This window comes from Barbatula barbatula, assembly GCF_947034865.1.
Source record: "Barbatula barbatula genome assembly, chromosome: 10".
NCBI lineage: Eukaryota > Metazoa > Chordata > Actinopteri > Cypriniformes > Nemacheilidae > Barbatula > Barbatula barbatula.
In genome coordinates this window covers 18,934,281-18,948,996 of record NC_136773.1, presented here as the reverse complement: position 1 = coordinate 18,948,996, position 14,716 = coordinate 18,934,281, and the positions used below count along the sequence as shown (strand labels likewise).

The window sequence follows — 14,716 nt, the reverse complement described above, 5'->3', positions numbered from 1 at the left end:
AACATAATAAAAAACATGAATATATTAATAACATAATAACACTGAAAAACGGAGTTCTCTCATTTTGGAACCAAACTCTTCATACGCACGCACGCACGCACGCACGCACGCACGCACGCACACACACACACACACACACACACACACACACACACACACACACACACACACACACACACACACACACTAGATTATTTTTGTACGTCTTCTATGTTTTGTTAGACTTCTAGGACAAACAGGTGTTTTTTATTTGAATGGTTGTGTTTTTTATAGGCACCAGCGGGTTTTTTTTCAGGCACCAGCGCCGACTGGTGGACAGACATCGAGCGTCTAACTATCTAATTTGATAAAAATTTGAAAAATATCCCTCGTTTTCATGTTCTTCAAGGGTGATGTGACACTATTTCTGCAACTAACAAACGAAAGTTAAAACACCCACAAAAGCAACTGTTTATAGATAATATTGTTACATCTAAGCTACTTTGTAAAATATATTTTACATTATAAAATATGTTATAAATTATTATTTGAATAAATACAGTGATATTATAAATTATTTTATTATTATCATCTTTTCACCTAAAGAAAGATGCTTTAATTGCAAAAGCTTTGATTTATTTTTAAATCCTACTAGTTTCACTACCAACAAGCTCAACTTGGAACATTTATCACAACTACCCAAATACGCAAAGGTATATTTTACAGATTTGATGTCATTTACTTTAAACATGTTTGTGTATTTGATAGAACAAGGCAATAGCTAATCGAAAAGGCTATGAACTAGAGTTAAAACTAGCATGTGCAAAATGCTAGAATAGTGGTTTGGGATCACCAGGGTAAATAAATAGCTTCTGCAAACCACTAGATGTCACTCTAGTCCGTGTAAACAGAATGGATCTCAAACGGAAACGCAACGTAACAGAGTATTCTTGTGCAACATATGCCTTTGAAAGTATAATTCTCATTTCATTCAAAAGTGTTATTCGTGCTTAAATGCAATTATACTACTGTAAATATGTAAATATTACCATGTCCTATTAACTGCTGCCATACAATAAGGGTAAAGTCTTTACATAAAAATTGCAAGTGTTCAACCAACAAACACCTGGGCCCAGTTTTTCAAAAGTAATCCACTAGGATTTTGGATAACGGATTGGATCAAATCTTGAAAATGTGTTTTTCAAAAGAAAAAACGGATCACATAATCGGATTAGATCACGTAATCCAATCTTGGTTTTGATCCGGATCAAACCTTTAGTTTGGGTTTTTCTGAACTTTTTTGTAGGATTTGGATCACTTTGATCCAAAATATCTGGATTAAACTGATCCCATCAGAAGGGTGGATTCAGCGTGGATTTCATGCCCAAAATGTAATGAAAACTTAAAAAATGTATCAAATAATACTATATTTGGATCATGCAGTATCTTACAAGATATCCTATTTATTCATAAGGTTTTAATTGTATTTGTTCATCCGTCAGGCTACAGTGATTAAACGTATTCAGCCTTTCAGTATAGGCCTAAAGCAAAGTAGAAAGAGTTTGGCCTCATAAAATAATTATCCAAACCAAAAACAATACATTTTATTCCGTCACTAATTTATAAATATATTCATCACAATCGAAAATATTTTTGTTTTTAGAATATTTATTAGTGATGCATGCAAGGATTACAGAATAACCAAAAAATGCAAAGAATGGCAATCACTGATTTTTGAAATCCAATACAAAACCAAATCAGAAATAGTGTCTAACTATTGCGTCCCTTGTTGAACATCCTGTTTGCTCGTTCTGGACGAGGAACAACTGACTCTGACCAAACTGCAGCAAACCAAGGCCAGACTTGAGATCCGCCTCCTAAAGGAGTATTTGACATTAAGTCTTTTTTTTAATTCAATATATCTATAGGCCTACTTGATGCTTGTTATAAATATCCTCAATGTACAGCGTTTGTGTTGTAGGTCTCAGATGAGCGGACTGCAGGAAGAGGATGGGGTGGGGTTTTTCTTGTTTTTAGTTTTTTTAAATGTGTGTGTTTTCATTTCAAATAAAAATAAACTTATATGGACCCCACATTGGCTATTCCACTTGTTGCTCTTTACATATCTATAGTTCTACATTGTGATTTCCTATCCTGTTTGAGCACTGGTTATCCAGCACTGGTTATCCTGATTTGGTGATCCTGAAAAGTTCCTATCCGGATCAGATTGATCCAATCCGATGTTGCTTTAAAAAACTGGCTCCAAAAGTAAAATGGATTACGTGATCACGGATCGCAAAAAAAGGATTACTAAATCCGGATCAATTTTATCCGGATTAAACCTTTTGAAAAACCGGGCCCTGAAGATAGAGGATTTTAAAGATTCAATTCAATTTAATTCAATTCAATTCAATTCAATTCAATTTGATTTATATAGCGCTTTTTACAATGTGCATTGTTCCAAACAGCTTTGCAGGGGAAAATAGAAACCGAAAAACACAAAAAAGGTAAAACACAGTACATGGTGTTAATATAACAAGTTAAATTATTCTAGTAAATAATATCCAATAATTTATTTAGCATATTTGCATTAAGTGAATGCTTTGCTGAACAGATGATTGAGTACCTGGCACATTTCGTGGGAAAGAAATCGATATGTTCTTATCATATGTCGTTTTCAGCACCAGTATGTTATAGGAAGATAAAATGTTAAATTACGATTTCTGTCATTTATTTATGACATTTAAGAGTTTTGTGTTAGGCAGTTCCTACGGCAGTTCATAGGGCAGGTCACAGCATTTTATCCAAACTACTGAAATACCTACACCAAGCATCACTGAAACAGAGCACGAGAGTCTAGCACCATGCAGACTACCAATGCATTTTTTAGACCTCAATATCTGAATTTTTAAAGCGCACTGCATTTTTGATTAGCACGCAATAGAGCATCAAAGGAAAGCTCATTTACTATAACCACAAGTTTATACAATTTCTCACAAAAGAAACAAAATTCATGTGTTGGATGAGTTTTGAACATAGGGTACCGTGCCATGACAGTTTAAACCCTGATATCAGTGCTTGGTTGTTGACTTTGATACGTTTGACTCATGAACTCCTGGAACTGTACTCAGGATAGAGGTCGGACTTGGACTAGAAGATACAGAGTCTGGTTACACCTTCTCATATCAAACAACCTTAGGGCTGCGATCCTCGACTTTACCATCAATCTTTAATGAACTTAGGCAGTCCTTGCTTTTGGCCTCATCTCGTATGTGCACCACTAAATCAGCGTTAGAGAAGAGAAAAGTATTCAGGATCACAGTCTGTGTGAGAACCGATTGGAAGGCTGGAGATTTTTCTACATCTTATCCGCATAACTTGAACAATGCCGGTACACTAAACTGGAGACTCCACGGTCTGTTCCCCATTCTCTCATCTCCTGTCTGGAAGTTTCATGCCTGTGCTGCGTAAAGGATCATATCCAGAAACCATCAGACCCATTCTCATCACCTTCGTCAAGTCCCTCCTCTTCCTCCTGTGCCTCTCTCCCATTCTCCGGCTCAGCATCTCTCCTCCTCCCCTCCAGCGTACCTGACCCAGCCCCAGCAAACCATCGAAGTCCTGCGACGGAGAGGATGTGCATCAGCGCCTAGTGGATACCCTGTTCTTTTCTTCTGCGAGACAAACCACTGTTTGAAGAGCGGAAGATCTGGGCAAGGAAAGATGCCACTGGGGGGGTTTGCGGGTCTGAAGGAGAAGGTGCTTAAACCAGGGAAGGAGGAGTTGAAGAACAATGTTGGTGACTCTATGGGGAACCTACAGAAGTAAGTATGAACACCCTTGAATTGGAGTCTTACCAGTTAAAGGAAGATGAGAATGTTACATACGCTTGTGTTACATACACTGTGTACTGACTGTATCAGCAGAATATTGTGCAATATTATTCTAAATAAGAAAATAAATATTTGAAAATAAATATATAGAACTTTTACACTACAAAGTAAAAAAATGTAAAGGTTTGTGTTAAAAAAACACTTGTAGCATTGTATAAGAATGAAACACGATTTAATAAATTCACCACAATTACCCCCGCTGTTTATTCTGCACCAATAAAAAAGATATAAAGATAGAGAAATTTGAGGTGCTCTGATATTAAAAATCTATCAACATATATCAACTACAGACAGGTTAATATGTGAGATACTGTAAATAATTTCCTGTGTCTGTGTAATATTGCCAGGAAATCTATTAAAGGTAGTGTGATACTCTTACAAAACTACAAATAATATTGAGGATTGACAAGATAGAACCATCACATTATAAGAGAGAGAGAGAGAGTGAAAGAGAGAGCACAGTTTCATAAAACGGAATGTATGGGCACACGCTTAATAATTGAACTACTCATTTAATATTTATTTTCTTTCCTACTCAAAATTCGCTAAATTTTTTAGAGAGTTTAAACTGAACATAACTTCATTTAGATTGTATATACTGTAGGCTTATTAAATGCCCCCATTTAATTTGTAAACATTCAAAATACAAAAGTATTACAAGTTGCACATTATTGCATTCATATTTCTAAATGCTGCATATTTTATGACATAAAACAAATTAAATAATTCATTCTGATCGCAAGGACAACTGCAAAAATGTTCTTGACAGGTTTTAAAGGTTTAATTTAGTAAAACCTATTGTCCTCTTAAAGCCTAGTTATTATGTAGCTTTACATTACTGTTAGACACACATTTTACATTTAAATTCACATGGTCTCAAAAGAAGTAGGGGTATTCAAAATTGTAAATAATTATTTTGTGGAGGTTCTTGCTGCTGACTGAAAAGTGGAAAAAGTGAATACAAACATACAATTTCAGACATTTTTCTTTGATCATTTTGCTTTACATGTAATTTTCTATTACCTTATATGCAAATACCAAAACTCTTTAAGAACATTTGTTGAGGTCTTCACAAATGTCATTCTTCTCAGAATTGAAATTATTACTATCTTTTGAAAATATATTGGAAATTAAAAATAAGATTATAAACCAAGCTTTATGAACCCAATAAATGTATGCATTGTTATGCATTGCAATAAAATCATGTGATATCATGCTAAGAGTCTACCGGACCAGAACATCACTTCACGTACAATAACGAAGCTTCCAGTTCATCTTCTTTGTCAATATCAGGGGCAGGCACTGATGTGTCTCTTGATCCTCTGTTCAGAATTCTCCAGTATGCAGCTTTTAGTGAGAACCCCTCTGTGTGCAGAAGAACTCAGGTGTACATTTCAAAATAGACTGATGAAAGTAATTCCTGTGAGGTGGAGGATGAGAGGAAAGATGGAGGTTTGGTAATGGAACAGGTGCATATGGGCAAGAGGAAAGGAGAGGAAGGGAGTATCAAACGCAATGTGACCTTTTCAATGCAACACTCTGGCAACAAAAACGCTTCACTCTGTCCCCCTAGTATATAATATGGTAGATGGATGGATAGATGGTCTCATTCGATGAATACGTTTATTTTCCAAACACACAAATATATATGTATATATTATAAAATGTATAATATCTTTTATTTTGTTTAGGAAAATTGATGGGACTAATGTGGCTGAGGAGGACAATATCGAGCTGACAGAAGATGGTCGGCCAGTGGCAGCCCCTAAACACAGCCCACCCCTGTTGGATTGTGGCTGCTTTGGCCTTCCAAAACGCTACATTATTGCCATGCTCAGTGGACTCGGTTTCTGCATCTCATTTGGCATCCGCTGCAACCTGGGCGTGGCCATCGTAGAAATGGTCAACAATAACACTGTCTACATCAACGGGACTGCCGTAATGCAGGTGAAACCATGGACATGTCAAATAAAATGGGCATATTTCATTTCACCTTTAACATCCAAGTTATTTAGCATTGACCTTAGATTCATACTTGGAACTAAAAAAGGTAAATACCTTAAAAAATATATACCTAAAAATGTAAAAGCTGTGTTTGTCACCTTAGTGTTTGCAGAACATAATTAAGAACATGATCCATAATCATGCCAAAAACAAGTCATTTGACTTCAGCAAGATCAAACAAATAAACAAACTTTTTATTTGTAATTTCAACAATAACTTTTTAGTTCCCACATATTTCCTATTATTTCCGTCATAAGAGAGATTTTAAAGAGGGGAAGACACACACACACTAACGCACAAGCACACATTTACACACACACTGGTTTCCATGTTTTATGGAGACATTCTATAGCAGGGGTCTCCTACCTTTTCGTAAGCGAGGGCTACCCGAAGACATAAAATCATCTAGGGCTGCTTGTTGATAAAATAATTTCAAACTTTAAACATATGATGCATTGTTTTTCGGTACACAGGACCAAACTGAGTTTTCTTTCACAAATTGCTGCTCTTGAATTTTAAAGCTTAAAACATGTGCTAATAATAGCATTTTCATGACGATACTGCATAGTCACACATTCGTCAACTCTCCTGAGCATTATTGTTGAGCCCTGTGTTTGGTGGGCACCTTATTGAGTTCATGTGGGCTTCCAGGTGCCCGCAGACACCATGTTGGAGACCACTGCTCTATAGACTTCCATTGATTTTATGTCAGGCTTATGAAATATTCTATCCCCTAACCTAATATTCACACAAACCTTTCTGCATTTTTACATTTTCAATAAATATAATTCTGTATGATTTATAAGCTGTTTTCTGAAAAATGTCCCCACAAAGTCAAAATCTACTGGTATTACTATCTCTGTGGGGACATTAGGTCCCCACACAGTGATGAATAGTACACACACACACACATCAAATTCATTTTAATATAACTTGTTATCTAACTTGCAGTGTTGGTAGATTATTATATATACTGTATATATATATATATTTATTTTAAAGCTAATAATATCTTCTCTATTGTTTAGCCAGCTCAGTTCAATTGGGATCCAGAGACAGTGGGTTTAATACACGGCTCATTCTTCTGGGGCTACATTGTCACTCAAATCCCCGGAGGTTTCATCTCCAATAAACTAGCTGCTAACAGGTGAGTCTCATTGTTTGGAGAGAACATATATGTATTAGCGTAAATCTCCCATATTACATTCAGTTACCAAAGTGTTAATGGGGGTTTCTAGACCCTGAGGACACTACAAGTGCAGTGGTCAGGTGTGTAAGGGTTAAATTTGTGTGTTGATTAAAGGGCCGATATCAGTCTTGTAATAAAAGCCTCACAGGAAAAGAGGACATGTGGCTGACAGAGTTAATAATGAAAGATCCAACAGCAGATATCATGCTGAAATACCAGCCACTGGAATATTACAAGTGTCACTTACACACTGTTTTGGAAAAAATAAACCTGGCAGATTAAACTGAGATAGAGGACAACTGAATGAACTAAAATGACTTTTCTGTTGTGTGATCGCCAGCGATGTAGTTCTACAAGAGTTGGTGGGACCTTTATCAGGAAGAAATGATTGCATGAAAGCTTTTTTGCGTTTTGATATTGACTTGTGATAGTGAAGGCTCTGTCACATGTTTCCTAAGTTCCTCGTTTCTCAAGTTAGCCTATAGAAATGACAAAGTTACTCCCTAGGCGTCACTAACACACCATGTTATGTGATTGCTAAGGAGCAATGCTCATAGTCATTGAAAATATATTCAACTAGCAAAGTTCAGCCAAAAATCAAATTCTGTCATCATTTACTTACCCTAGATATTTTGAAGTATGTTAACTAGCATTGGTTTTAAATAGAAGTGAATGGGGGCCAGGTCGGTTACCAACTTTCTTCAAAATATCTTCTTTTATGTTCTGCGGAAGAAAGAAAGTCAGGTTTGAAATGATAAGAGGGTAAGTAAATAAGACAGAATTTAAATTTTTGGGTGAACTACTGTATCACTTTAACATTGTAACAAGATTCGATGCTAAACTTTGTTGCATTGATTTAATGTTTTGATCATAACTAAATATCTCTATATTGTTTCGCAGGGTCTTTGGGGCAGCAATTTTCTTGACATCAGTGCTAAACATGTTTATTCCATCAGCTGCCAGGGTCCATTACGGCTGTATGATGTTCGTGCGCATCTTACAAGGACTAGTGGAGGTGAGTCAACATCAACTTCCAAACGTGACACTGTTCATTCTGTCATAAAGCGTTTACTCTTATTTTCTTTGTTATTATGTACGTTACATAACCCGATTTTTTTGTTATTAACATTACTTTTGTTACATTTTAAGCTTAACTTATTCATTCACTTGTATATGTATTTGCCTTTTTTCACAATATGGGGGACATTTAACCAATGCCCTGAGTTTGTGTGAGTCAGACAGGGAAGTAGTTAGCAAACCGGTTTAAAAACCATCATCATATCTACAAACCCATAAACTATTTTCATTATTCCGAGGTCATACATTTTGTGACATAAGGCAGATGTCTTGTCCATATCTGTAGTGATAAGAAGTGTAAAGTATGATGTAAAAAAAATTATATATGAAACTCCAACAGGGTGTCACATATCCAGCTTGCCATGGGATGTGGAGCAAATGGGCTCCTCCGCTGGAGAGAAGCCGTCTGGCCACTACCTCTTTCTGTGGTGAGTGATTGTTCAGGGCTTAATCTATATAGATAGATAGAGTAACATACTCATTAAAATAAAAACAGAAACCATCACATATATTCTTAAATGTTTTATAGGAATGGTTTCTTATGGAAACTATAATGGTCTCGGTGGGTCCAGCGGTAATGTGTTGGGTTCTATTGGTGTGATGTTATCTAGGAACCAAGAGAACACAATAAAATCCTCCTGAAATAAGGCCCAAAACACATTAAATATAATTAGATACACACTTTAAAAAATTGTTCTGTAAAATAACGGTAAAATACTGGCAGCAGAGACGCCAGTAATTTACTGTAATTTTAGGTTTCCCCTTATTTAACGGTAAAATACTGGCACCAGAGACGCCAGTAAAATTTCCTGTAATTTTACGTTATTCATGCTGTGAAATTAGGCTGCTCAACCTTTTTTAACTAAATCTTTATTGCACAATATTGTCCTTTGGGCTACACATGTCTGCTCAACATCAAATATATATCATATAAAATATTAATACAATTATTGTCTTTGAAAGGACTACTCTTTTATTTAAGAGCAGCAACACAAAAAAAGAAACAAGCAACCAAGTCTTTCAGTAGCAAAACAAATAATCGAATCTTGGCAATACCAATGGCAATAAAATGGCCCTCTAAACTTGACATATTTAAAACATGAGAGTGCATGTATTAAGCGTTAAGAGATACTGGTGCTGGCATTCAAAAATGTAATAAGGAACAATCCATCAACCATCTGATGCAGATGACTAAAACGTTGGTTGCTTGTTTTTCTTCCTGATGTATTCCATGGAACACTGTAAAACAGCAGAAATCACAAAGAACTCATCAAATTAATTTAGATTTACAGAAACATTGTACAACAACAACCTAGATAGCAGTGATACTTTATTCAGTGCGTGCATAATTATTACAAAAACAAACAAACATATGGAAGGAACATGATCAGAAAGCTTTCAAAGGTCTCTGCATAGTACTGGAGCAGATATTGCGTTATTGTTGACATCATGGTCATTACTTATTTTAATTAATATCAATCAATCAGTCATACAAATATTGATATTCTTGACTGGATAACTAAAACGCCTTTCAAACACAAGCCGCATTTAAACGCAACAAACATCGCAATATCAAACGTCACGTTTAGTGGTGAAAGGCAGCTAGCAACTGTGCAATACCCACAGTTTTGAAAATTCAGAGATGACAAATAAGCCAATAAAACACGGGGTCCGTAAAATGCAAGTAAATATGAACATTTGGGTTATATCTCGGAGATGACGAGCCCTTTTTAAATCGCGTAAGTTACTAACGCTCGTTAAGCAGCAATTTCAAACATAACTTGATAATACTTCCTCTCTGAACCACATACTCTCGATAAAAGTAAAAAAGTGTTTATTGACCGTGAAATTTGGACGTGCAAATGCAGGTTGGTACAGATGAAGCTCTACGATGGTCCGTCCTCCTCGCGTGGGTCCTTCGGGCAGAAAAGTCTGACATTCGTGGGAAAACTGAACCTCGCCAAAAGTACCTGAGTGAAAATGACGAAACAATCACGAACTTTCACAAAACTCATTCTCACATAAAAGTCTGAAATTTTATTATAAGACCGCATGTCCACTGGGATGGACATTAAATAAATAAAATCTTGTGTTTTACAACTCTAAAATATCCTCAAATAACATAATCAAATAAAATATAACAGGGGCAAGACAATGAGGTCACCATTAACTTGGTTAACAATCTGTGAAATATTATTAAAATGATAGAAACATGCAGTTTTGTTGGTCTAAACAAAGAAAGACGTAATGTCCATTCTTGTTGAAGCAGGGTCTGAAGGGGTTAACACAGCCCATAATGCATTGCATAAACAGTACTACAGTACAAAACCGTATTGCAGAAAAACAGTTGATTACTGTTGACAGATGGCTGTAAATTAACAGTAGTTTTTTAAACTGGGAAATATTGCCCAGGATGCATTGTTTTCTACAGTATATTACTGTTTTAATAAAAAACAGTTTGTTACTGTCAGAATTAGGCTGTTTTTTATAACCTACTTACTCGATTCATAGAAATCTTTCCCACAGTCTGCTGACCAGTATAGCCTGAGGGGGGTTGAGAGGGTGGAAATATGGTTTATCACAACTCAAATGCATGAATACAGCCGTGTTTCCCAATACACTGGTGCCATGACAACGTCTGCTTCAACCGGCTCTTGACATGGCCGCCAAATGAAGAAGTCTGCACACAGCTTCACCTTTAGTTTGTCCAAGAGGCTTTCTCCTGTTGATTCAAATGAACTAGTGCGCACTTCTCTGTTCAAAAGCACACTCGAGAATCCTTTCCTATTTCAAACAGGAAGGTTTACAAGTGCAACCAGTAATAAAATATACATTAAGACACCTTTTCATTAAAATCCAATTTCCTGCAGCTGGCAGCCTGTGTCGGGCAGTAACACGTGGTGCCAGGTTTAAGATCTGAAGTGGGTGCACGTGTAACTAAGCAGACTGCTCGGGTCTGTCAGGATTTCTTGCATTTATTTCTTATTTATTTAAACCCATAAGCTTATTTTGTGGAACACAAAGGGAGAATTCAATATTCATAAATGTAATCCATGAGTCCTTGATTTATTCTATATAGGTTTTCTGAAACTACGATCAGGAATAGATTGAATCTTAGTTCATCAATTCTAGATCTTCTCCGGTTCAGCTTTCACATCTACTGTAGTAATGTTTCATTTTAGTGTTTTATTAAAGAAATTAAGAAATAATAAACAAATTCCAAAAAGTCATCGAAGCTAAATATACTAAATTTTGCACGTGAAAAATGAAACAAAGAAAGAATGCCCTGTCAAAACCTTACACGTTGAAAAGGGCCTTGTGATGGTTAAATTAGCATAGATAAAGAGAATATATTACAGGTTGATTAATCCCCCTCTTTTAATTTAACTTTCTTAATTACTCCTGTGTGTGTGTGTGTGTTGGATGACAGGATCTTATGCAGGGGCTGTAATAGCCATGCCACTGGCCGGAATATTAGTGCAGTATGTGGGCTGGCCCTCTGTCTTCTATATATACGGTGAGCTTGAGTCTTTAAATGCATTACATTTTTCAGTTTTCATTCAGGTTTGATGACATTGCAACATACACGATCACATTGCATTAAAGGGATAGTTCACCTAAAAATGAAAATTCCGACGTAATTTACTCGCTCTCTTGTCATTTCAAATCTATGACTATTTCTTCAGCAGAACACAAAAGAAGATATTTTGAAGAATGTTAGTAACTGAACCGCACCGGCACCCATTCACTTCAAGACACAAAACCAATGCAAGTGAATGAGTGCTGGTTGACATCATTCTGCACAATATCATTTTTAGCGTTCTGTGGAAAGAAAGATAGTCATACAGGTTTGAAATAACACGAGGGTGAGTTAATCATGAGAACATTTTCTAATTTTGGGTGAAAACACTTAAAACAGTGTGGTGCCAAATCCTAACACAATAAAGACGGGGGAGAATTAATGGAGAAGAAAATGTACTGTTAGGACAGTGTCATAATATGACATTTTAAAGCCCAACAGTGTGCAATGTTAGCAATCAGACTGAAACACGTTTTTGTGCTCATTTCCAGGTGTGTTTGGCATTATATGGTATACCTTCTGGCTCCTGCTCGCTTATAACAGCCCAGCTGCACATCCCACCATCAGTGAGGAAGAAAGAATGTACATAGAGGCCTCCATCGGGGAGGGAGCCAATCTAATGAGTTCTACTGAGGTATTACACCATATTATATTGTATTTGGGAAGGCCCTGGCCACAAAAATGAAGTTTTGATTTGTTGTAGCACATCAAGAAACGCTTGTCCTAAAAAAACAGTTATTCTGAAAATGAATTATATTTACAAATTTAGATGGAATCTAAGAAGCGCTTCATTTCAGCCCTTTAAAAAAAAGTGATAGTTCACCCCCCAAAAAGTTCTTTCATCATTTACTCACCCTTTTGTTATTTCAAATCTCTATGACTTTCTTCCTTCCGCAGGACACAAAAAATGTATTTTGAAGAATGTTGTTAAGTGCATTCACTTGCATTGGTTGTGTCCATAGAAGTAATTGGGGGCCAGTCGTGTTCGGTTGGCAACTTTCTTCAAAATATCTTCTTTGGTGTTCTGTGGAAGAAAGTCATAAAGGTTTGAAATGTCAAGAAGGTGGAAATGATAGCAGAATTTTTGGGTCAACTATGCCTTTAATTGTACAGCTATATTACTCTAGAGGATCCAACCGTCCTAGACTTCACCGTCACGATGCCCAAGCCAATTCTGCTGTTAGTTAAATATAAAATGGTATAAATTTGCTCACACTTTTATGCATTCTCTATTTCGTAACAGAAATTCAAAACTCCTTGGCGTAAATTCTTCACATCTATGCCTGTCTATGCCATTATTGTGGCAAACTTCTGTCGTAGCTGGACCTTTTACCTCCTGCTCATTAGTCAGCCAGCTTATTTTGAAGAGGTCTTTGGTTTCCCCATAAGCAAGGTGGGTTTTATTAATATAATATATAATACAAAATAAAATACTATAGACTATATACACTCCCATGTACTGTACAGTTAATTCTTAACTTTTTTTTTTAACTTGGGCTGTTTCAGGTGGGCATTTTGTCAGCTGTGCCCCACATGGTGATGACGATCATTGTGCCGATAGGAGGCCAGCTGGCTGATTTCCTGCGGAGTCGGAAAATCCTCTCTACCACAACTGTGCGCAAAATCATGAACTGTGGAGGTAATGCTATAAGTGCTCTGTTTTTTTAGACATAAAGTGTGTAATGTTTACAGGCTTCCTAAGCATGTTCCCTGTCCTCCATTGGTTGGACTAGCAGATAGCTTTGCCCCAAACATGCACCAGCTGGCAAAGATTAAAGTATTTTAGTTTAAAAACCTATTTAAAAATGTTTTCTGTATGTTCCAAAAGTTACCAAAATCGATGAATTGTTAGATTACCAGTAGGGTTGAGCTGGCCATTGGGTAATATGTAACGAATGGCATCATTCATAGGTTTTGGCATGGAGGCCACGTTGTTGCTGGTGGTGGGGTTCTCTCACACACGTGGCGTGGCCATCTCATTTCTCATTCTGGCCGTGGGTTTCAGTGGATTTGCGATATCAGGTGAGGCATGAGACAGGTGTCAGTCATCAAAGTGCAGCCATTGCCAACATCATCCTGATATTTGGTCCTCGCAGTTTAAGCTGTATTTTATTCTAACCATTCCTCCAAGATTTAGCACAATAAACTCTACAAAAACAAACGTAAAAATCGATTTGCTCTTAAATATTTTGTTGCACAGTTACATGACCAAACATATACCCTGTTTAATGCATACAACCTGTTATGTAACAGGTTTCAATGTAAACCATCTGGACATAGCTCCTCGATATGCCAGTATTCTCATGGGCATCTCCAATGGAGTGGGCACCCTGTCTGGTATGGTGTGCCCCCTCATAGTTGGAGCGCTCACCAAACACAAGGTATTTATCTAAACATGCATACAGTATTTAAGCTGCTTTGGGAATTATTTTTATGACTTGTAATTTTTTTTGCCATGCCTTCAACAGACTCGTCTAGAGTGGCAGAATGTTTTTGTGATCGCGTCCATGGTGCATTACTCGGGTGTGATCTTCTACGCCATCTTCGCTTCCGGTGAGCAGCAGGACTGGGCTGACCCTGAGAGCACCAGCGATGAGAAATGTGGCATCATTGGAGAAGACGAGCTGGCTGATGAGACAGAGCCCAGCAGTGATAGTGCCCTGGCAATCAGAAAGAAGTCTTACGGTACCACAGACAATTCCACAGGCCGCAAGCAAGGCTGGAAGAAGAAGAGGGGGGTTACCATGCAAGACGATGAGGATCATGAGTCAAATCATTATGAAAACGGGGAGTATCAAAATTAGTATCAATGAATTTCTGTCAGTGAAAGCCCAGGACTGCTCTCTCATCCAAAGAGTGTTGAGTTTATTTGACTGAATAGGTCAGCCCACCCTCGGACCACAACATTTCATTTGACACAACAGTATATGTTTTGGATGGCGTCCTTTGATTTCACTCAGCCGAATGAACGATTTCGTGTGGATTGTCAATGTA

General features: G+C 37.0%; 1 protein-coding gene across 1 annotated transcript; it reads left to right on the top strand.

Moving 5' to 3' along the window:
• Positions 1-3,702: 3,702 nt before the first annotated feature.
• On the top strand, positions 3,703-14,526 carry slc17a8 (solute carrier family 17 member 8; the record flags this gene model as incomplete). Its single annotated transcript, XM_079466000.1, has 12 exons — positions 3,703-3,803; positions 5,564-5,819; positions 6,905-7,023; positions 7,966-8,080; positions 8,483-8,570; positions 11,573-11,659; positions 12,214-12,356; positions 12,966-13,115; positions 13,229-13,361; positions 13,634-13,744; positions 13,976-14,103; positions 14,191-14,526. 12 exons carry the CDS (start codon positions 3,703-3,705, stop codon positions 14,524-14,526), a joined length of 1,767 nt encoding a protein of 588 aa, XP_079322126.1.
• Positions 14,527-14,716: the final 190 nt, after the last annotated feature.